Raw genomic sequence first — 25332 nt, 5'->3', positions numbered from 1 at the left:
AAACATCAAATCAAGAGCAATGGTGATTCAGAAGGCGGTTAGACCATTCTGAATCGGTAACCATGCTCTGATACCACTGTGAAAGCACTGGATCAATGACGAACATCAAACATTGCACTTGATTTCAAGACATGAAGAACAAAATATGGTAGATGAAGAAGAAGATGCAAGACAAACTCATTCATTTCAATACAATCAACACAGATTACATACCAAACGAGTATATATCATCTTCTACAAGCTGGTTTAGATCACAAAGATCTAAACTCTAGCTTTCTCTCACTAACACATAGTCTCCCTCTCTCTCTAGAATACACATAGTGATGGAGAATGGATGGATCTTGTGAGAGGTGCACAAAGCTTCAAGAGTTGCCCTAATCTACACAATACACACATATATATAGGCTAGGGACTAAACCCGGACAAAACACATTGTCCGGGATACAAAACAATACAATAACCGAAACACTAGAAAGTCGTCCGGAATGCCTTCAGCAATTCTGATAAACTTCATTATCGTTGACTTTAACTTGGACTTCTGCTTTGGTTGACCAGAACTGATAAGCGACAGTTACCCTGCAGGAACTGCACTTACAGGAGGTTGGTTTAAGAGAAAGAGGGAGAAAGAGATGGCTGGGAGAAAAGATAGGGTTTTATATATAAAAGTGAAATTACCAATTTACCCTCATGTGCAAGGCACATGTTTTGACTTAACTTAAAATTTTAACCTTGTTAGTACTAAAGGATGAAAGATGTAACAAATTTTTCAAATAAAGGACTGTGACTGCAATTATTGAAGTTGAAGGTTATCCGTTGCAATCCAGTACACGTACGAAAAATATAATTTACCCTAGAAAAAAACATTTGTTACATCTAGCCCATTGGGCTTTAAAAACATTTGTTACATCTAGCTCATTGGGCTTTACTAAATTATGCGGATAAAAAAAGGGTGCCCTAACTATACTAATCTTCATTATATAGCCGCAACACCCAACTGCTATGAATACTCATCGATAATTTTCACCTTCATTGTTCACGTTAATGATGAAGATCTCAATTTCCCAACTGCACATTCATTCATCTGCGTCTGATCACCAATTTAGTGTTTGTTTTTTATTTTTATTTTTTTGAAGTTTCAAGAATTAGCATACTGCATAATCTGGCCTATGATGATTAATAGTTTTGCCTACATTGTCTGATTGTTTACAATGAAGAGAAACCTACAGATTTCTGAGGCCAATTCAGCATTTAGTTAAACTAGATATCAGATGCGTTTGATTTGTAAATTGTGTTTTCTATTTTTTATTATTGGTGTGGCCGTTGATGAATAAAGTTTTGCCTACATTGTCCGATTGTTATTTGTGACGAGAAGACTGAAGTTTCTGAGGCCTTTTTTTTTTATTTCTTTTCGGTTTTGAAAGTTTGTTGGTTTTGTTCTATTTTGAGTTTTGCTTTTTTTTTGTGTTTTACAGAAGGAAAACCATTTTGTTTGGCGGAATACCTAGTTTCCCTTATGTTTTGCCTAGACACAAAAAATAGAACCAGATCTCTTTTGCGTAAGTACTGCAGAGTGAAATCTTTATGTCCGTACACGGCTACAATGAAATCTTATACTTGGGTGCCGTTTCCCAAACTTTAGATTTTAGAATGCTTTGGTTTTTTACATCTTCATCTTTAAACAAGTCCAGGGAACAGGATGGAAAGGTGGTATCAACTTGACCCAAATGAGGTTCCTCTAGCAACCTGTTGTCTAACACCCCAACCCGGATAGGGCTGGTTAGGGGTGTGCACGGTTTGGTTCGGTTAGTAGCATTATCTGTAACTGTAACCGTAGTCATCGGTTAATCGGTTTGGTTAATTCAGTTAATTTGTCGGTTTTCGGTTCGGTTCGGTTAATTTTCGGTTAATAACCAAATCAAACTAGAGCTATTTTTTTCTTAGAAATACATGTAATGGAGATATAAATACATGAAATAGATGTATAAATACGTGAAATGGATGTATAAATAAATGAAATGGAGGTATAAATGCATGAATAGATGTTTAAATACATAAAATGGAGGTATAAATAAATGAAATGAATGTATATATAAATGAAATAAAGGCGTAAATAAATGAAATAGAGGTATTATTTCATTAAATGAAAGTATAAAACATGAAATACAGAAGGTCTAAAAGCTAGAAATATAAAAAAAAAAAAACAAATGATTCATACGATATAAAACAATAATAGCGGTAGTAGTAGTAATGATAAGTCATTAACAGTAATAACCACATAACCAATGACAGTAATCTTCCTATACTAATAAATGAAAATCTTTTTGTATATGTGTTACTCTCTCGTGCCTCCTCACTTTAATAATAATATAATATTAATTAATATAGTTAGAGATAAACGTATTAATTCAAATTTAATTAATAATTATCTACAACTAATGTAAATGTATCAAATAATATCTAATTACTAATAAAAGAATTCAAATAAGTATATATTATAGGATTATGATATTATATTAATTTAATAATTTAAACCGGGAAATCAAAACAATGTAGATATGTAAATTTAGATTAGGAAATTTATTTGTGTGATTTATTATTATTATTATTATTATTAATTTATTTGTTTTTAATCTATATCTATACAATATAACAAAAGAAACCATGTTTGGGACACCTATCATTATATTAGGTCATGCACTCAATAGATAATTATCATTTAATTTAATATCGATATATAATTTTCCTAAATAACGGTGGTCAAAATTTCCGAGCTAACTCCCTATTCATATCAAGGTACTCGTCACGAAATTGAATAATCTTAATTCTTTAATTGTAGATAATTATTATTTAATTTAAATTATTAAATTTAGAGTAAAATGCATGGATAGTCCCTGTGGTTTTGTAAAATAACACCTATAGTCCTCAATTTTTGGAAATTACATCGGTGCTCCCTGTGGTTTGACAGTTTGTTACCCGGATAGTCCCTGGAGTGCTAATTAATTTAAATTGAAACATTATTTTTTTTATATAAGTTTATTTAATTGGATAATTGCTACATGCCTAATCTTGACCTTTCAACATTTTCTTATAACTTATAAATTAAGACCACTATTATTTAAATAAAACTTGGGTTATTAAATGTATGTTCACATGACTGTTAAAGCACAAAAGGTTGATGATACAGTCTGTCTTCTAATCGATGGTTCAAATGCTTTCATATTTATAAACTTGACAAACATCACAAGTTTTGATCATACATGACACAAAATTTTGTTTGGATATCAGAAAAGCGTCTTAAAAATATCGTTTAATAATTGTTAAATCTTCGTTATTAACTGTTTGATTTTTTATTTACTTAACCCGTGTAATACACGGGGTTATAACCTAGTAATACAATATAAAACAAGTCAACTAGTAAATTGTATCATACGAAATAAGCCGAATGCCCAGAGTACGGAATAATAGACTTAAATAATAATAGCGGTAATAGTAACGCTAACAATCAATAACAGTAATAACCTTCAGCCAAACAGTAATATAATACAATATGAAGCAAGTTAACCAGTAAATTGTATCATACGGATATACCTTTCAGCCAAACAGTAATATGTATGTTGGGTGTGGGCACACACAAACCATATACCTACAGTAATTGTAGGAAGTAGCTAAGTACCACACTTGTACCTAGTGACGCCGTGAACTAATCTCTCTGTCACAGAAGGAGCACATGTTATCGGTGTCTCAATAACGTGCCCGTGGGACACTCCATGAGAAGCGTAGAACTCAGGGTAAAAGAGCAAAGTCAGTCATAAAAATAATCCAGTTTAACAGTATACAGTAACCATATAATCAATATTGGAACATGTGATAATGAGTACAATGTAATCATAATCCTATTGCATAATATCAAGTCAAAGTAAAAGTCTGAAAAGGAAATGGACAGGCAGTCAATCGAATCGAAATTCTAAAGACGTTAGGAGTTCCTAAAGAAACGATAATCAACGGGTTTCTAAACAATTGAACTAGATAACAAAAGGAGAAGGGATAAGAATCCGTACCTTGTTTCTTGATTTTGTGTCTTAAAAATAATATATACTTGTAAAAGCATGTTCGTATAAATCTACATCGTGTCCATGTTTTTCGTAAGGTTGTGTTCGTATATATAAAGTATATATACTGTTTATCTAGAGATCTTGATTAATCCATGTCTAGTTTAAATGCTCAAGTTTGTTTAAGAAATCAATTATATATAGTTTTGCTAAGATTATAGAATATATATGTATATTTATATTTGTATTTACTAATGAAACAAATGTTATTTTTAGTTGCATCATCATAATTATTAAAATATAGTAGGAATGCCCGCGTGTTGTGGCGGGTGTCCGAACTCTTTAGATTCAGTTATGATGTCTGATACGAACCACAACCCATTACGGGTATCTAACACTTTTTTCACTCAACAAAAAATAGTCGTAGAAATTTGTATTCCACATAATATGCATAATCCATGTTTCGTGTGTGGAGTTAAAAATCTGACACAAAATTTTTGATGAGACGTAAAGTAATACATACCATTGGGGTTAGTGACCCAATGGCAGAGACAAAGCCTCTAGAAGCACCTAAGGTTTTGGAGGTCACAAATTCAAGTTTCACAAGTGAGTGAATTGTAGAAATGTGATGTTCTAAAAAAAGTAAAGTGATACATCTTCAAAGCAAAAGGTCAAAATTTGACTTTAGATGTTCAAACCTAGCAATTTCCAAGCTCAAATTTAAAATAGATTTCATAAGTTTTTCATCCCAAAACGTTTCTAAATTTTGAGTATTCCAGTAATTTTTTTTGGTGAAAAGTATTTGTTTTTTCAATCCGTTTCACTTGTTTGTTCAAATTTGTCAATCTCGTATGCTAAATATAGGATTGCTTTTGGTTCGTCATGTTGCAGAATCTATTTTATGTTAGATTTAGTGAGATTGTGTATTTAGATAAGATTTCTGGATGTGTTTATTCAACTTTGGGTTAATAAACAACATCTTGGTTTGTGCTTTTCTTTTATAAAATATGCGTGCATGTTGAATTTGTGTTCTGAATGGTATTTAGTGGGGTTAATGCTAAAATTATTCATGTTGTGTCTAATGTTTGATTGCCTTTTTTATGCTTGGTTTTGTATTTGGTGGGTTGCAACGCATTACAATTATCGGTTTCTTGCTGAGGGTTGAATCTTGAATCATTTGTGGTGTGAGAAAAATTTCACACATCACATGAAAAAATTGTTTTTTTTAATTCATTTTTTTGCTAGCAATAGTTGTTAATACATGCGTTTTTTTGTTAATTTTGCACAATACACTTCATTAGAGGTGGGCTTCCAAAAGTATGAAGTTGGGCTGCTTCAAAGATGGGCTAAATGCTTGGTGCTGCTGAACTGAGGTGTAGTTCATGTCTGGGCCAGGACACGGCCCGATGCATCCATCAAGTGGGCTTGGTTCAAGTCCATTTATAGCGTTCATGGAAAGTTTTTTTTTTTTTTTTGAATTTGCATTTGTTTATTGATGTTTGGACGGTTTTAGCTTTATCCTTTAAGTCAAACATATAATTCATGTTAATAGTTTCTAATGGTTTGTGTTTGTTTTTGAGCTGAATACTTTGTTTTATTTTTGACACATGTAATGGGCTTGTATCAGTTGATGGATCGTGCAGAGGGGTTGCAAGATGTTTCTAGGGCTTTGGCTAGCTATAAAAGAGTGAAGGGGGGGGGGGGAACGTTGCTAAGTCTGCATCCCACAATAAAGACCGATGAGTTTTCTTCTTCAGTTATGTCACACCCCAACCGATGGCGGAATCATCGAGGCGCAGCACAAGGCGAACCGGATTGCTCAAGAGAATCCATAACAACTATCCATTACCGATATTTTTAAAGGTTCTTTGTCCCATACCAACGAACAAATATTCAACAAACAGTTATTACAGATAGCGAGTTCTCATAAACAAAACAAGTCCGACAACCTAGATTTTATTTGCGGGTTTTTAGACTTCCTAATCCATTGCAGCAAACAGACCATCAACCTGTCACATACGTTAAAATAAAAGTCAATACATAAAGTAAAGGTGAGTACATAAGTTTGCATAGATATAGTATAAAAAGCGTTTACGCATAACCAACATGTAACACGTAACGGGCGAAGCATGTAACTATCAACAACGATATAACCTAACCACGTGACTGCGATGTAGAGTATGCGCGACACATGTTCCCCGAAGCGAACACGTGAAGTAAAGTAATGTGATCCTTAGCAACCCCTGTCACACAGGTGCTGAGTCCAAACTATAGTACTATCGTTGCTAAAGGTGGTCTAGTGTAACACTGTATAAGCATAGTAACAAGCATTCAACAAATCACGTATAGCATGCGGGAGCGCTTAGCGTTTATAAAGTGTTTGCGTTGTGTGTTGTGTTTTGATAGAGAACGTATGTAACACCCAAAAGTGCGTTAAACGAAAATGGGTACGAGTATACTCACAGAGCGTGTACTAATCAAGAAACACAATCCTCAATGGATTGAAGGGAGCGCCGGGTCAGCCTGCGTACGGGAACAGAAGCGTCAGTCCTCTAAAGTGCTGAAACAGTCGAAAATCGGAGTGTCGGTAGGAAACAGAAGCTTCGTACGAAGCTGGTGACTTCGTACGAAGGTGGGTCTTCGCACACGTGGGGCTTCCGTTGTCCAAAATCGAGTGTCTTTGCGTCTGTCTTCGGAAAATCGAGTGTTCATCCCTCCAACCTTAAGCTACTGATTAAACTTAAAGTCGGAGAGGTCTTTGATTACATCACGAGTGGGTATCGGGCTGTTAGGTGTAAAACCTGTGACAACCCGAGTTTTCAAGGTCCTTATCTGATTTAACTTCGTACGTATTTGCTAAGCGTGTCTAATAAATTTTTGTGGTGCAATATTAATGTTATTTGTGATAGGTATTATATGTGGGTATATGTCATACATTTGAAAAATGTTTAATTATTTAAAACATGGAACTTGTGCCAAACACCCTACATCCGAAAACACCCCCACTCGAAATCACTTCTAGCCGAAAACCCCACCCACCCACGAAGACACCCCCACGAAAACACTTAGTGTTTTCGTCCACTGCTCACCAACGAAAACCAGAATGGGCTTTAGGCCCAGAAGTGGTTCAGTTATATTTTTTCTCTTAATCTTTGCGAGATGTTTCAATCGTCAAAAACCCTAGAGTTTCTTTTCTGTGTGACGGCAACCACAAGCTCTAGGAGCCTTCTCTGCCCGCTCAAACCCTCAGCTTTCGGTCTCGGTTCGTGTTTAGCCGTACATAAATTAGATACTTTTGTTAACTGTATAAATGAAATCATTGTTGTGGATATTCGGTGATGTGTAAATCCATGTTAGAATTCTTGACTGATGTTGTCTAATGATTTCTGCATAAGATGGTATGGATAGATGATTTAGATATTGAATTGTGTGATTAGTATAATGTTAATGATTTGCAGATCCAATATTACGTGTCCATGTTCTACTGTATGGTGTGGTGAATCACCATTAGGATATATTATGGATAATTGTTGATGATATCTAATGCTATTGAAACTGCCATGATGATTATTCTGGGTATAATTGTGTTGACGATTGATCATGAAACCGATTGAATCATTTTTGGATAATTGTTAGAGTTTTTATGAAACTGTTGTTGATAGTGATGTACCTGACGAAATCCCTCCACTCGACGAAAACCCCATCTCAACGAAAACACCTTGGGGATTTCGGCCCAAAGTGTTTTCGGCCCAAACAGTTTTCGTCCTAAAGTGTTTTCGCCCAAAAGAGATTTCGGCCCAAAGTGTTTTCGGCCCAGGGGGGGATTTCGCCATATAGTGTTTTCGTTCACTTAGTGATTTCGTTGATTTAATTGTACAGTGAGCACTAATAAGTTAAGGATATTAACTCTGTAAGATGGTTAACCTTGTTATGTATGGACGGTGTTAAGTATGCCAAGTATGTTATGCATGCTAACTGGGTTACGTTAACTATGTTATGAATGTTAAACTCATTATACACGATAACTCTGTTATGACACACTGACTAAGATAAGTGGGTTAACTCAACTATACATGTTAGTTCTTTTGATCCTAGTTAACACTGTTAGCACAGTTTAGTGCAAACTGTGAAGGACAATAATATGAAGCATGAACTGCATGATTTTAATTAATTGTTATGTGACATATAATAAGTGTTTGGACACACTCTGTGACATAATTGCATGTGAAACTTTACCAACATGTACTGATTGAATATACGTGCATACTATAGGACGTGATTGATTTACTTTGAGCACTAACTTAGCATACCGAGCAAACCAAGGTGAGTTCACACAGCCAAGGCATGGGGTTCCCGGGTGGGAATGGGATTGGATGACTTATTGTATATACTCCGATGATAGAACCTAACGATTAGATACGGCTAGACTAGTAACACTTATTGAACTGATCTTCGCACAACTGCCAAGGGTTGGCCGCGATATTATGACTGACTTCGCACACCTGCCTTAGAAAGGCCGCGAACTAAACGTACTAATCTTCGCACACATGCCTGGGAGGCCGCGATACAAATAAACCTAGTCTAGAATACTTGGGAAGAACATCCCCTAATCTTCGCATACCTGCCTGGGAGGCCGCGATGGAAACCAATACGATACATGACATAACGAACGAACATACCACTACTCGCACCATACTATTACTGAACTATTAACTGTGAACTCGCTCAACTAGTTGTTGACTCTCTGCTGCATGCCTTGCAGAACCTTAGGTACTTATGGAGCTTGCACTAGGAGGAGCAGGTCGTTGTGGAGCATGGATCGTGGATGCCCTGTTAAAACGTTTAAACAATCAAACTTAACAGTACTTTGGGTTTACACTTACATACTTTGGATTTTCATTATTACGCTTCCGCTATTGATATTATGTTTGGTTTAGAACATCAATTGTATTGAATTGGGTTTTACGAACTATCTTATTTATATTATGCTATGTTCAATATGATTGATGGCTTGATCCTGGTCAGTCATGCTCCCAAGCGGTGATACTCCGCGGGTGGATTTTGGGGGTGTGACAGATTGGTATCAGAGCCATTGGTTATAGAGAACTTGGTTTTAATATGGGAAAACGTTTTTATTAAAACCAGACTATAACCAGTACAGTGCTCAACGATCCACAACGACGCTTCGCTCCACGTGCAAGATTCAACATACTAGGTAATAAGGTTTATGTTTATTGCCTACTTGCTAGAATTGCATAGAACTTTACTCGTAGTATGCTTAGATTACACTGCCCATTACTTGTTATTGCTTGAGAACACATATGTGCTTATACTCTTCTGTCATCGCACTATTCGCGAACCTTTCTCACTTATGTTGCCTTTGATGTGAAGATCAATGGCCGGACGAATTAACATGACACAAGCCCAGTTGACGGCTTTCGTTAATGAACAAGTTGCTGCGGCACTTGCAGCTGCTCAAGCAGGTAGTATACCCTGCAGTTTAGACTCACACTAGGATCATTAGATCCTACATTAACTCTTGTGTTTAACCTTGTCCTATTCGTACACCATAGGTCAACACGCTCAGCAGCCCGTCTGCACTTTCAAGAACTTTATGGATTGTCGTCCTAGCACATTTAGTGGCATTGAAGGAGCGGTTGGACTCCTCCACTGGTTTGAAAAGCTCGAGTCTGTGTTCGAGATGTGTGAATGCCCTGAGGCTCGCAGGGTCAAGTATGCCACCGGTACTCTTAAAGGAATTGCGCTAACTTGGTGGAACGCGCAAGTACAGATCCTAGGGTTGGCAGCTGCTAACGCCACACCTTGGGAGGATTTCAAGGAACTGATCAAACGAGAATACTGCACGCGAGACGACATCCACAAGTTGGAGGATGAGTTATACCACTTGAAGATGACGGGGTCAGAGATCGAAGCTTATACGAAACGGTCAAACGAACTGGCCATCTTGTGTCCAACGATGGTGGACCCTCCAGTTAAGCGCATTGAGTTGTATCTCAAGGGGCTTGCGCCAGAGATTCAGAGCCACGTGACGTCGGCTAACCTCAACAACATCCAAGACATTCAGCGTCTTGCTCATCGACTCACCGATCAGGCAGTGGAACAGAACAAGCTGTCAAAACGCATCAGTGCTACCGCTACTGCTGTCACTACTTCTGCTACTCCCAATGACAACAAGAGAAAATGGGAGGGGGATTCCGGCAAGGGATCAGTTTCTGTTCAGTCTCAAGCACAGCAGCGCAAGACAAATGACTACCAGAGTCCGAATCAGCAGTCATCAGGCAGTCAGGGGCAGGGTGGATATCGGGGAATTCACCCATGGTGTAGTAGGTGCAACAAACACCACAGTGGAAGATGTTGCAGGGAACGTTGTCAAAGATGCCTCAAGATGGGTCATGAGGCTAAGGATTATAGAAGCTCACGGCCAGCAAATCAGAACCAGCAACTCCCACAGCCAGCTCCACAGAACCAGCAGCAGCAGCCACAGCGTGGAAACCGGGGATGTTTCCAGTGTGGGGCTGAAGGCCACTTCAAACGTGATTGCCCTCAATTGAACCAGAACCAGAATCGCAACAACAACAATAACCAGGGCAACGGGAACAACAACAACGGGGGAAACAACAACAACAATGGCAACGAAGCTCGGGGTCGTGCTTTTGTGCTGGGTCGGGGCGACGCAATGAATGATCCCAATGTGGTTATGGGTAAGTTTCTTCTCGATGATATTTATGTTACTGTCTTATTTGATTCGGGTGCTGATACAAGTTATATGTCCTTGAAAATGAGTAAATTGTTAAAACGTACACCCATACCCCTAAACACCAAACATGTCGTAGAGTTAGCGAATGGTAAAAGTGTAGAAGCCGCGCATGTAATCAAGGGTTGTAGCATCGTTTTAGCTGGTCAGACCTTCTCGATTGATCTTATACCCATAGTTTTGGGTAGTTTCGACGTCGTCATTGGTATGGATTGGTTATCCTAACATCACGCAGAGATTTTATGCAAGGAAAAGATCATTCGTATTCCTCGCTCTAGTCAAGAACCTCTCGAAGTTCAAGGTGACAAGAGTGGTGCTGTGATTGGCATCATCTCTTTCTTAAAGGCGCAGAAATGTTTACGAAAGGGGCACACTGCAATTCTGGCACTTGTCACTGACGTATCAGCAAAGGAAAAGAAGCTGGAGGATATTCCAGTTGTACGTGATTTTCCTCAGGTGTTTCCTGAAGATTTACCCGGTTTACCGCCTCACCGCCAAGTCGAATTCCAGATTGAGTTAGCTCCTGGAGCAGCACCTATAGCCCGCGCACCGTATCGTTTAGCTCCAACCGAACTGGAAGAACTGTCGAAGCAGCTACAAGAGCTCTTGGAAAAGGGCTTTATTCGTCCAAGCTCATCGCCTTGGGGAGCTCCAGTACTTTTCGTGAAAAAGAAGGATGGCACTTTCAGGATGTGCATCGACTACCGTGAACTGAACAAGGTGACGGTGAAGAACCGTTATCCTCTTCCGCGTATAGACGACTTATTCGACCAGTTGCAAGGGTCGAGTTACTACTCCAAGATAGACTTGAGGTCAGGGTATCACCAGCTGAGAGTCCGGGGTGAGGACGTCTCCAAAACCGCATTCAGAACTCGCTACGGTCACTACGAGTTTCTTGTCATGCCATTTGGGTTAACGAATGCGCCTGCCGTATTTATGGATCTGATGAACAGGGTGTGCAAGCCGTACCTAGACAAGTTTGTGATTGTCTTCATCAACGACATTCTGATTTACTGCAAGAGTCAAGAGGAGCACGAACAGCACCTACGATTGATTTTGGAACTTCTTTGAAAGGAACAACTGTACGCCAAGTTTTCAAAATGCGACTTCTGGCTTCGTGAAGTCCACTTCTTAGGCCATGTGGTGAATAGGGATGGGATTCATGTCGATCCATCCAAGGTAGATTCGATCAGGAACTGGCCTGCACCGCGTACACCAACGGAAATACGCCAATTCTTAGGTTTGGCGGGGTACTACAGACGATTTATCAAAGACTTCTCAAAGATCGCACAGCCGCTTACTATGTTGACACAGAAAGGTGTTACCTATCGTTGGGGTAATACACAAGAAACTGCTTTTCAGTACCTGAAGGATAGATTATGCAGCGCACCTATTCTCTCATTGCCAGAGGGCACAGATGATTTTGTGGTCTATTGTGACGCATCGATACAGGGGCTTGGTTGTGTATTGATGCAGCGGGACAAAGTTATTGCCTACGCTTCTCGTCAACTCAAGGTTCATGAACGGAACTACACGACGCACGATTTAGAGCTGGGAGCTGTTGTTTTCGCGCTTAAGATATGGCGACACTACCTGTACGGTACCAAGTGCACTATTTACACCGATCACAGGAGTCTCGAGCATATCTTCAAGCAGAAGGAATTGAACATGCGTCAACGACGATGGGTTGAGTTACTTAATGATTACGAATGCGCCATCAAGTACCATCCAGGCAAGGCCAATGTTGTGGCTGATGCCCTCAGTTGGAAAGACACTCTACCTAGGCGTGTACGAGCTTTGCAGCTCACTATTCAGTCCAGTCTTCCTGCACAGATACGAACTGCTCAGATAGAAGCATTGAAACCCGAAAACGTCAAGGCTGAAGCCTTACGCGGCTCAAGGCAACGAATGGAACAAAAGGAAGACGGCGCCTACTATGTAACGGGGCGTATTTGGGTCCCACTATATGGCGGATTACGGGAACTTGTGATGGATGAAGCACACAAGTCTCGCTACTCGGTACATCCAGGGTCGGATAAAATGTACCACGATCTCAAAACAACATACTGGTGGCCTAGCATGAAAGCCCACATCGCTACTTACGTCGGCAAGTGTTTGACATGTGCAAAAGTCAAAGTGGAATATCAGAAACCAGCTGGTCTACTTCAGCAACCCAAGATACCGCAATGGAAATGGGAAGAAATTTCCATGGATTTCGTTACAGGTCTACCCAGATCCCAGCGTGGGAATGATACCATATGGGTGATCGTGGATCGACTCACCAAGTCTGCCCACTTCCTGGCTATAAATGAAACGGATAAGTTCTCCACTCTCGCAGACGTTTATCTTAAAGAAGTTGTTTCGAGGCACGGGGTGCCCACCTCTATCATTTCGGATCGGGATGCACGATTCACGTCGGAGCTATGGCAAGCAATGCACAAGTCTTTAAGCTCACGATTGGACATGAGCACAACATATCATCCTCAGACGGATGGGCAGTCTGAGCGAATGATCCAGACTCTCGAAGACATGCTTCGGGCATGCGTTATCGAATTCGGAAACGGCTGGGAAAAGCACCTCCCTTTGGTGGAGTTCTCATACAATAACAGCTATCACACCAGCATACAAGCCGCTCTATTCGAGGCATTGTACGGGCGCAAATGCCGGTCACCTCTCTGTTGGGCAGAGGTGGGGGATAGTCAGATCGCGGGTCCAGAGATTGTAGTGGACGCCACGGAAAAGATTGCACAGATACGGCAACGCATGGCGGCAGCACGCGACCGTCAGAAAGCCTACGCGGATAAGCGTAGGAAGCCATTGGAATTTCAGGTCGGGGACCGGGTTTTACTTAAAGTCTCACCCTGGAAGGGTGTGGTTCGTTTTGGCAAACGGGGCAAACTAAATCCGCGGTATGTCGGACCGTTCGAAATCATTGAGAAAATAGGCAAAGTGGCCTACAAGCTAAACCTACCAGCTGAACTCGGTGCAGTTCACAACGTATTCCACGTGTCGAATCTGAAGAAGTGCCTGTCAGATGAGACCCTCATAGTTCCTTTTAAGGAACTCACTATCGATGAGCGGTTGCAGTTCGTCGAGGAGCCAGTTGAAATCACGGACCGGGATGTTAAGGTCCTCAAAAGTAAGAGAATCCCTCTTGTTTGAGTTCGTTGGAACTCCCGTCGTGGCCCAGAGTACACCTGGGAACGCGAAGACCAGATGACAGAAAAGTACCCCTAGTTATTCGAACCCAATGCAACAACTACTGAGGCCGAAGCTACTACTGCGGAATTTCGGGACGAAATTCCAGATCAACGGGGGGAGGATGTGACACCCCAGGAAAACAAGTGAACGATACAACTTACCTAGCTTCCTCAGTGAGTGCGTACCAAATTTCGGGACGAAATTTCTTTCAAGTTGGGGATAATGTGACAACCCGAGTTTTCAAGGTCCTTATCTGATTTAACTTCGTACGTATTTGCTAAGCGTGTTTAATAAATTTTTGTGGTGCAATATTAATGTTATTTGTGATAGGTATTATATGTGGGTATATGTCATACATTTGAAAATTGTTTAATTATTTAAAACATGGAACTTGTGCCAAACACCCTAGATCCGAAAACACCCCCACTCGAAATCACTTCTAGCCGAAAACCCCACCCACCCACGAAGACACCCCCACGAAAACACTTGGTGTTTTCGTCCACTGCTCACCAACGAAAACCAGAATGGGCTTTAGGCCCAGAAGTGGTTCAGTTATATTTTTTCTCTTAATCTTTGCGAGATGTTTCAATCGTCAAAAACCCTAGAGTTTCTTTTCTGTGTGACGGCAACCACAAGCTCTAGGAGCCTTCTCTGCCCGCTCAAACCCTTAGCTTTCGGTCTCGGTTAGTGTTTAGCCGTACATAAATTAGATACTTTTGTTAACTGTATAAATGAAATCATTGTTGTGGATATTCGGTGATGTGTAAATCCATGTTAGAATTCTTGACTGATGTTGTCTAATGATTTCTGCATAAGATGGTATGGATAGATGATTTAGATATTGAATTGTGTGATTAGTATAATGTTAATGATTTGCAGATCCAATATTACGTGTCCATGTTCTACTGTATGGTGTGGTGAATCACCATTAGGATATATTATGGATAATTGTTGATGATATCTAATGCTATTGAAACTGCCATGATGATTATTCTGGGTATAATTGTGTTGACGATTGATCATGAAACCGATTGAATCATTTTTGGATAATTGTTAGAGTTTTTATGAAACTGTTGTTGATAGTGATGTACCTGACGAAATCCCTCCACTCGACGAAAACCCCATCTCAACGAAAACACCTTAGGGATTTCGGCCCAAAGTGTTTTCGGCCCAAACAGTTTTCGTCCTAAAGTGTTTTCGCCCAAAAGAGATTTCGGCCCAAAGTGTTTTCGGCCCAGGGGGGGGATTTCGCCATATAGTGTTTTCGTTCACTTAGTGATTTCGTTGATTTAATTGTACAGTGAGCACTAATAAGTTAAGGATATTAACTCTGTTAGATGGTTAACCTTGTTATGTATGGACGGTGTTAAGTATGCCAAGTATGTTATGCATGCTAACTGGGTTACGTTAACTATGTTATGAATGTTAAACTCATTATACATGATAACTCTGTTATGACACACTGACTAAGATAAGTGGGTTAACTCAACTATACATGTTAGTTCTTTTGATCCTAGTTAACAGTGTTAGCACAATTTAGTATATCAAGACTGTTAATGGATAACCATGGTTAGTGCAAACTGTGAAGGACAATAATATGAAGCATGAACTGCATGATTTTGATTAATTGTTATGTGACATATAATAAGTGTTTGGACACACTCCGTGACATAATTGCATGTGAAACTTTACCAACATGTACTGATTGAATATACGTGCATACTATAGGACGTGATTGATTTACTTTGAGCACTAACTTAGCATACCGAGCAAACCTAGGTGAGTTCACACAGCCAAGGCATGGGGTTCCCGGGTGGGAATGGGATTGGATGACTTATTGTATATACTCCGATGATAGAACCTAACGATAAGATACGGCTAGACTAGTAACACTTATTGAACTGATCTTCGCACACCTGCCAAGGGTTGGCCGCGATATTATGACTGACTTCGCACACCTGCCTTAGAAAGGCCGCGAACTAAACGTACTAATCTTCGCACACCTGCCTGGGAGGCCGCGATACAAATAAACCTAGTCTAGAATACTTGGGAAGAACATCCCCTAATCTTCGCATACCTGCCTGGGAGGCCGCGATGGAAACCAATACGATACATGACATAACGAACGAACATACCACTACTCGCACCATACTATTACTGAACTATTAACTGTGAACTCGCTCAACTAGTTGTTGACTCTCTGCTGCATGCCTTGCAGGACCTTAGGTACTTATGGAGCTTGCACTAGGAGGAGCAGGTCGTTGTGGAGCATGGATCGTGGATGCCATGTTAAAATGTTTAAACAATCAAACTTAACAGTACTTTGGGTTTACACTTACATACTTTGGATTTTCATTATTACGCTTCCGCTATTGATATTATGTTTGGTTTAGAACATCAATTGTATTGAATTGGGTTTTACGAACTATCTTATTTATATTATGCTATGTTCAATATGATTGATGGCTTGATCCTGGTCAGTCACGCTCCCAAGCGGTGATACTCCGTGGGTGGATTTTGGGGGTGTGACAAACCAGTGCCTTCGTACGAGGCCATGTGCCTTCGTACGAAGCTGGCTATTTATGTGTTCTTACTACTACACGAATAGATTTGATCTACATATTGGTTGAAGCTAGGGTTTATGAATCCTAAAGTACGGTATGTCGTGTGTTGTTCTTGAAGCTTCTGTTTAGAATAAACAACAAACCCTAAGTGGGGTTTGTCTAGATTAGTTTCAATCGCCTTCGTCTGTATTTTGCACTATCTGGTAAATGTAGCTGAGGGGTTGAACCTGACTGGTTAGAAAGCCGGGGACTGAAGTTGTACATTATGATATCTAGAAGCTAACGAACTTAAGGTGTTAATCTTGGAAATTGTATCGAGTTTAAAAAACTTATTAATATCCAGATTAGAGGTCTTAACCATTCAGACTCTGTATAAATCTTAACCATTTAGAGGAAAATATCTGAACCATTCAGACATTTGCTTGTGAAACAAAGAGTCTGAATCATTAAGTGTTGAACCAGTAAGAGGTCTGAACCATTAAATACCTCCTTAAGAGGTAAACAATCTGAATTATTAAGTGTTGAACCAATAACATGTCTGAACCATTAAAAGTCTCATTAAAAGATAAACAAAGAGCCCTTTAGTTTATACAAAATCATTAAACCCTAAAACTCAAAAGATTATATTTGCACATGTAGTAATCTTAATTTAAAAAAATATATATATAATTTAAAATGAAAAAAAAAAAAAAAGATAATTGACAGTTGACAAAAGGTGGCATGTGAAAAAGGTGAGTACTACCTTGACCTTATACGCCAATCACACATAAAAAACAAAACCATCTTCTCTATCTATCTCTTCATGGCACTCTGCTCGCCCTTCTGATTAACCAGGTAAACAAACACTTGACTACTTGAGTTTCTGTTTACTTTCTCAATCAATTCCTTTATCTTCGATTTTGTGCTACCTCTGCCTGCCAACTGTTTTTGATTCCGTTGAGTTTACATTTTGTGGAATTATTATCGTATTTTTTTCTTATGAATTTGTCTATATTTTCGATTTAATTGTGATTACATGTTTTTGATTCCTTTTATCTGTTTTCGGAATTTCGCACCAGTCTCCGCCCTAGATCTTATTAGCAATAATAATAATACAACAGCGAACTTCAATAAAATTTGGAATTATTTGCACATTATTATTACGCCGCTTTTTGGTATTATCTTCTATCATACTTTTTGGCTTTTCTGTAAATTCTTTATTTCGATTCATATCCTGGAATCGATTTTGCATATTGGTAATTAACATCAAATTTATTGTATGTTAGAAATGAAAAAGGGTATTTTGCTCGTTAACTAAAAATTCAATGGAAAAGTTAACGTCCATCCCCTTAAATTGTTATTTGTTGTAATGTAATTCAAAAAGAGAGGGGTATTTTGATTTCAATAGAAGATTTAACGTTAATTCATTAAACCAAACTTGTGGTGATCGTGCCTAGCGTTATTCTAAAACTTTAGGACTAAACCAAAACATGAATATACCATAGGGTCCATAAGTACAATTTGTTCTTAATTATAATTATAATATATAATATAATAAATAAAAATAATAAATGCCTTGAATGTTGGAACAGCGTAGCTGGATCAGCGTTTCCGGCACTTGTTTATTTCAGCCACGACCCACCCGCTCCGCCTGATTTTTTTAATTTTATTAATAATGATTTTATGTAATAGCTACTCGCGCGTGTATTCCACACCTGCTTCATCAACGTGTCTGTTGCTTTGAGTGAATTGGGTGACACGTTTCATGTTATGCATGTTGGAAACTTGTTGATCGATGAATATGTTATGTCTTTCTTATAACCGAAAATTTGGATGACTAACTAATCACTAGAGTATTATCACGTTATTAGCGAAACCATCTGATTATATCCATCTCTATTAGGTATTATGTCTTTTTTTTTGAACGGCCAACTAAATCGCTGGATAAGCATCCTGGGATGCCCTCAATAACGGTTAGATTTGTATGCATACCCGAGCCACCAAGCCACCAGTTCCGGGGAAAACCCGCCCGCCCGAAGGCCCACTGCGGTAAAACCTGGTTCGGCTCTGTTTCGAACTGGTGACCTCCAGAGATGCCTAGTTCTAAATTTCATTGCCACCACCAATGTCCTTCAAAGTGATGCTAAGTGGGAGTAGAACATGGGACCTTAAGGAGAGAAACCAAGTGACTAACCATTAGACCAACTTGTTAGGGCACTAGGCATTATGTCTATCCACCAATTCAGGAGAAACCAAATAAATATGGAAAAACTCCTTTGTGTGAATCGAACCTAAGAGCTATTGGTCCCAAATACTTATGCCACCCCAAATGCCCCATTTGTTACCTTTTCTTTTCTTTATTATTATAAATTATTTAAGTTGATCTGTATTATTTTATATAGAAAATTTGCGTCCTTATTTAATTTTTATTTTATTTCAGACGTTTGACATCAATTACTACCAATATCACTTTTTTTTACTACCGATACAACTAATATCACACGACAAATAATTAACTGATGTGACAGTGATATGACTGATACGCGGCTGGTTTTCGCCTACCATTATACAGAGCATACGGCCTGTATGATAAAGAGAATTGTGCCTATAACTTCAACCTTATTTTAATATAGTTTGAACAGTCCATTTGTTTGATGTATTGAGTTCTTAAACTAGTTTATTATTATAATTTATAAGTATGGTTCTTATAGTGCTGTCATTGTCCCTTGAACAGTCCATTTGTTTGATTTTAGAAGAATCAAATTCAAAATTATTTAATGGGAATATAAATAATAGAATTTGACCATTACTTAAACAAAGAAAAAGTCTTGGACATGTGAGCTTTCTTATTCTAAATTATGCATGCTTATTTAAGTTTCTTATTATTATTATTGTTATTGTTATTGTTATTGTTATTGTTATTATTATTATTATTATTATTATTATTATTATTATCTTGATGAATTTTAGTAATTTTTTCGTATTTCAGGGAAACCAGCAACATGGCATCTTCTTTGGTAAACCAACCGGCTCCCCTGTAAACTTAACTTTATATTCTATCAACTTACTTACTGTCTGTCTGGTAAGTTTTATTTATTTATTTATTTTCTTAAATTTAGGCTAAGGGCTGCTATAAAAGGACAGAATCAAGAAACAAACATTCCTGGTGGTGGGATAGCCACATCAGCTCCAAAAACTCCAAATGGCTAGCCGAAAACATCGAGGGTAAGCAACTAAACTAAATAATACGTGCTTCTATTGTCACACTTGTATCTATCCGCTCGGATTTGCTTTCCTACTCTCCCCCGTAGCATATACTGTCCAGGGTTGGTTTTGTATGCGTTTGGTGCGATTATGGGTCAGTAGTTTTCAGTTTTACATCTGGGCCTCCAAAATAATCAACTTGGACCTGGCCCCCCCAAAAGTATTTTTTGTTAACCACTTATTAATAAATTTAGATCTATTACTTTTGGCCCAAATTAATTACTTTCGCCTTTCGGTCATAAATTTAATAACAAACATTCAAACAAGGTCGTTGCAGTTCAGCTCCCAGGCCCGGTTTGGTATTTTGCTGACCCTAGTGTCCGGTACTATGTTATACACCACAACCCTGTAACCGAGTCAGAAAAAAAAAAAAAAAGAACCACTTTTGGCTTTTCTTAATTCTTCTTTTTATAGTCAAAAATTTTCAAGTTAAAGCATAGAAGTTAAATAGTATGTCCCCTAGCTGTCATACTTAATCTTCACACTTTTTTAGTGATCTAATCAATTTGGGTCCCCTTAAACACACACACCTTTAATTCAAATGGCCAAAGATAAAATGAGACAACACTTGATCATTGCAGAAATGGACCAAAGCGTAAAACGTATGTTAAAACTAATCGAAGAAGACGGAGATTCGTTCGCCAAAAAAGCCGAAATGTATTACCAAAAGAGACCCCAACTCGTATCACACGTTGAAGAGTTCTACAGAATGTATAGGTCACTAGCCGAACGATACGATAATGTCACAGGTGAGTTAAGAAAAAACATCCCCTCAGATCTCCAATCTCAAGGCTCGGGAATATCAGATGTCGGGTCTGACGTCCCACCTCCGCGAGCCAGGAGTGGGACCCGAGCTGCGGGTTTTGAGTTCTTTCTTAAGAGCGGTTCAGATTTGGTAACCAAAGAAGGAGACGAAACGTCTACATTGGATTCCGAGTCGGAGTCAGATGATTCGTCTGTTAATAATTACTCGAGTGCGTCGGGGAACAGTGATCACCGAGGGCTGCGTAAGAGGATCGCGGAATTGGAAAGTGAGCTTCAGAAGATGCAGATGCAACAAGAAGAAAAGATCAAGATCGATAATGTAGATCAAGAACTACGAGCTGAGAACGAAAAGTTGAAGGCCGAGCTCCAAAAGTATGAATCTCCGTTCGATGCTAGAATGATGAGAGAAAAGCTTAATGATTCAGAGGAAGAAGTGAAAAGATTAAGACATGAACTCGGTTCTTCCTCGAATGATAAAAATTTAGAAGAAAAACTAGTGTCAGCGCAGAAGGAAATCGCAAGTTGGAAATCGAAACTCGAGAAAGAGAAACGAGAAGTTTTGAAGCTTCAAGATCGTATCACGCGATATAAAACAAATTTATCGGATCGTGACAGAGAAATCCGGGCCATGAGAGAAACACTGTCAAATGCAAATAAAACATTATCAGAAGAGAATATGCAGCTTCAAGAACAGGTCACAAAGCTTTTGAAAGAACGTGTGCTCTTAGACGATATGATAAAAGAATGGGATTTACGTTGTCAGATTTCGGATGAGGAACTCAGGAGAATGAAGATTGTAAAAACCGATCTGGAAGGCGAGGTGGAGAAGCTAAAGTTGGAAAACAACGAACTCGTGGTCAAAGTCGATGAACTCGACCTTGCGTTGACTTTAAAGGATGATCAAATCGATGGGCTGGGCAAGCATTTGGACCAGCTACACTTAGAACATGTCGAGGTGGTTGACCGGATTGAAAAGTCAAACAAGTCAATAGACGAGTTGACTTTTAGAAGTGAAGAACTGGACAAGGAAGTCTCGAGGCAAGAAGAGGTTATTAAAGAACAAGCCGAGGAGAAACGAGAAGTGATACGACAGTTGTGTTTTTCGCTCGAGCATTACAGAGACGGATATCAAATGATGAGACAAGCTTTCGTGGGTCATAATAAGCGACGCACGGTTATGGCATCTTAGGCTAATGCCACAAGATTAAAATGAAACGGATTAAACCGGTCGTTGGAGCTAATAATGAGTTGATATTTTTATCACTGTCGGGTCGGGTTTTATTGGTTTGGTTCCTAGAGTGCAAGTAAAGGTTTTATTGGTTTGGTTTGGCATCTTTAATTTAGCTTTCGTTTTGTAAGCATTTTAACTAAAGTCTTTTTGCATTTGTACTAAACAAATCTTGTGTATTTTCCAACCAGAAAGCATTGACGGTTGTATATTTCTTATACCATATAATCCACTACAAAAGTTTAAGATATGGGTTTAGTTCGGGATTTAGCTCAAAGGTTATGCTTGTGTCGGTTTGCCGTGTCATGGGTTTACCTATTTATTTTGTATTTTTATTAATATAATAAATAATAATATGTTTTATGTTGTAAACTATACTGATTGAGTTTGATGAATTTATGTACTTTTTTTTTTGCCGTAAATATTTAACTTAAAAGTATTTATTGGTGTAATAAAATAAAAATATCTTGTTAAAGAGGTGGTTTTCGTGCCAACTTGCGAGAAATTGTGTTGCGTGTAGTCTTTGTTTTGAAGTTCAACAAGCACTTGGGTTGCTTCTCTATCATTCTTAGTTTTAAGATTATTTACGAAGTGAAATAAATGGTTTGAAATAAGTAACTCACGAAAGAAGAAAAAGTGCCATTTAACATAGCTATTTGAAAGTATGGGCGATCATCACTTTTAAACCTCTCCTTGTTAACAAAATTCAGCTTTGATTCGACTTGAGTTAAAACAAACTTTCTTGTTGAGTATTAAGCTAAAGGTAGCTCATTCTATTACATTATAACGCATCCCAACCGTCCGAACCTTGTATATTGGTAGTTAGATACCATGTTAGTTAAGATTGGTAAAAACACAAAGGGTCTTATTATTGGCACACCTTAAGAAATTAAATCGACACCTTCAATACGCATCGTATAGGCCTATACGATGCGTATTAAGGTTGGTTCAAACTTCTAGGTCAGTCAAAGGCTGACAATGTCCCCTTATAAAAAAGTAATACGCATCGTATAGGCCTATACGATGCGTATTGAAGGTGTCGATTTAATTTTTTAATTTTGCAAGTTAACTTTCTGTCACGCGAACGAAGAAGTAACACTTTAGACATTTGTTGGTCTTCAAACATTTAGGAAACATTATTTGAGAATACCTCTGAATTTATCAAAGCTATAGAATGAGATCCTCCACTGTTGGATTATCATCTTTCAACCCCATTTTCCCTAAATTTATCGATTCTGTTTCTCAACGGGGATGTAATGCAATGATTCCTCTCAATTGAATAAACATACACTTGCTTCATAGGACTCACTTGAATCATCTCGGATGTAATAACAGTACGTTTAGCATCTGTGCCTGCTTGAATTGCAGGAAGCAAAGGATAACGAGATGAACATTGTATTTATCACGAAAGTACTGAACAACAGAGATAACAGTTTCGGTTTCATCAGCTGCATTTGGAACAAGAAGTCCAACAATTCGTTCATTATCTGTTGTCGTCTCAACAATATGAATGCATGTAATAAATTTGACAACTGTGACAGCTTATTAAAAGTTGCCCAGGCTCACGGCAACCGCACTGGTAACAAACTAGTATTGCTGGTGGCTGTTCTGGAAATTAAAGGAAAAGCACTCAAATACCGCCTTGGTAGTTGTTACCATATCCATTATCCCTTTGAGTCACAGATCCGACAATAGGGCCCACGGATCTGTGACTCCATAGGACTAACTTGAATCGTCTCGGATGTAATAACAGTACGGTTCGTGGATGTAAATTGCTGGGGTGTAATAGTACGATTTCAACAAATCTTTTCAATAATCAGTAAGCAAATACACAACGGTTCTCCAATTCCAGATCGGTAATGTAAGGAGAAGCGTTGAGATAACGGACATCCATCAAGCTCAAAAAGAAAACTTATGTTTCCTATAGCCACCATTCCCATAGTCACAAACGATTACGGTTTGTATTTCCCATAGCCACCGTTCCCATAGTAAAAAACGGTTGCGGTTTGCAATTCCCAGTTGTACCGCGAGTGGGCATAACATCCGTGGGCCATATTGTCGGATCTGTGACTCCATGGAAGATATGATTAAGGTAAGCGTGTCGTAAAGTTGCATCTTTTAGAGAGAGACCTTTAAGTACGGATCCTACAGCTGCATTTGTAACAAGAAGTCCAACAATTCGTTCATTATCTTTTGTTGTCTCAACAATATGAATGCACGCAACGAATTTGAACGTGAACCATGCTTCTACAATATTATTAAAAAGAATGCACGAAACGAATTTGACAACTGTGACAGCTTATTAAAAGTTCCTCAGGCTCACGGCAACCGCACTAGTAACGAACTAGTATTGCTGGTGGCTGTGCTGGAAAATGAAGGAAAAGGACTGTGATTCTGTTTTTCAATGGGGATGTAATGCAATGATTCCTTTCAATTGAATAGACGGACACTTGCTTCATAGGACTCACTTGAATCGTCTCGGATGTAATAATAGTACGGTTAGTGGATGTTAATTGTTGGGATGTGACTGTTCAGAAGGTAGAAATTGTCACACCCTGACTTTTGCGGAAGCGTGATTATTGGTGTGACTTTATTAATACCATAGCATTCAATCATAATAACGCTATATGATAAAAACCACAAGATGTTCATGCATTAATTAAGTTTAATAATAACACAACATACTTGTCCGAAACGTTGACACCAAATTCAAGGTTACAAACCACAACATGTTTTAATGAGTTCACAAAGACTCGACAAAAGAACTTAAACAACCCTAGCTTAGGACCATGTATCTCGTCCAGGAGTAAGATACATCTCCTAAACCCTAAAGACTTGGATGACATCTTTTATTTATGACGCAGCTTGAACATGCAAACACCCACCAGATCCACTTAGTTCCCTGAAATACATGTAATTTGAAAACATCAACAAAACTTGAGCGAGTTCATGTGTTTGTATAAGTATGTATAAACCTTTGTAAACAGTGCATGTATGTATGTCCCTGGTATGTAGCAATAAGGAAAAACAGACCACCAATGGTTTGCAAGGCCAATGGTATGTGTGAAATGGTGCAGGAAAACTCAAACCTAGCGGAATTTTGCCACGGCATTTGTATGTGGACATAGTCACCACATGGGCCACCCTGGTCCTCATGGGTGTGGGCTCGCTACATCCAAATAGATCTATCACTCATGTCCCTCGGTCCTACGACGAGGATTAATGGCCTTAAGTGTTATACCCACCTTTCACATGATCAAGCACTAACCCTTCTTAGCTAATCATACCATGTATAAAAAGTTTGTAAACAATTGTAACATGTATTTCACCCCCGAAGTTATAAAACTGAAAACAGTTAAAAGAAAAGGGGGACATGAACTCATAGTTTTGCGTCTTCTGTGCTCGTAACTCAAGTCTCCTCAGCAAACACGACTCCCTACAATGTACTAGGGTCTATTATACGAACGGGTCGTGCCTTGCCTTAGTATTTACGTTTTTGAGTTACGT

The 25332-nt window shown here is 38.7% G+C and overlaps 1 protein-coding gene and 2 non-coding genes across 4 annotated transcripts; all 3 read left to right on the top strand.

The window, feature by feature from the left end:
- Positions 1-1160: 1160 nt before the first annotated feature.
- LOC118484596 lies at positions 1161-1240 on the top strand. Its single transcript, XR_004873703.1, has one exon. It is a non-coding gene; the product is annotated as a small nucleolar RNA SNORD34 (small nucleolar RNA).
- Positions 1241-1312: 72 nt separating this feature from the next.
- LOC118484597 lies at positions 1313-1393 on the top strand. Its single transcript, XR_004873704.1, has one exon. It is a non-coding gene; the product is annotated as a small nucleolar RNA SNORD34 (small nucleolar RNA).
- Positions 1394-17306: 15913 nt separating this feature from the next.
- On the top strand, positions 17307-22075 carry LOC110890369 (protein NETWORKED 4A). 2 transcript variants are annotated; one of them, XM_022137968.2, is made up of 4 exons: positions 17307-17423; positions 19558-19585; positions 19688-19793; positions 20414-22075. In XM_022137968.2, the coding sequence occupies exons 2-4, from the start codon at positions 19571-19573 to the stop codon at positions 21784-21786; spliced, it is 1494 nt and encodes a 497-aa protein (XP_021993660.1). In that variant the 5' UTR covers positions 17307-17423; positions 19558-19570; the 3' UTR covers positions 21787-22075. The 2 variants fall into 2 exon arrangements, with proteins under 2 accessions (XP_021993660.1, XP_035835874.1); XM_035979981.1 differs by lacking the exon at positions 17307-17423 and adding an exon at positions 18195-18627.
- Positions 22076-25332: the final 3257 nt, after the last annotated feature.

The sequence above is a fragment of the Helianthus annuus genome, chromosome 11 (assembly GCF_002127325.2).
Source record: "Helianthus annuus cultivar XRQ/B chromosome 11, HanXRQr2.0-SUNRISE, whole genome shotgun sequence".
Taxonomy (NCBI): domain Eukaryota; kingdom Viridiplantae; phylum Streptophyta; class Magnoliopsida; order Asterales; family Asteraceae; genus Helianthus; species Helianthus annuus.
Note: the sequence above shows the minus strand (reverse complement) of the source record. Positions and strands in the feature narration are given on the sequence as shown.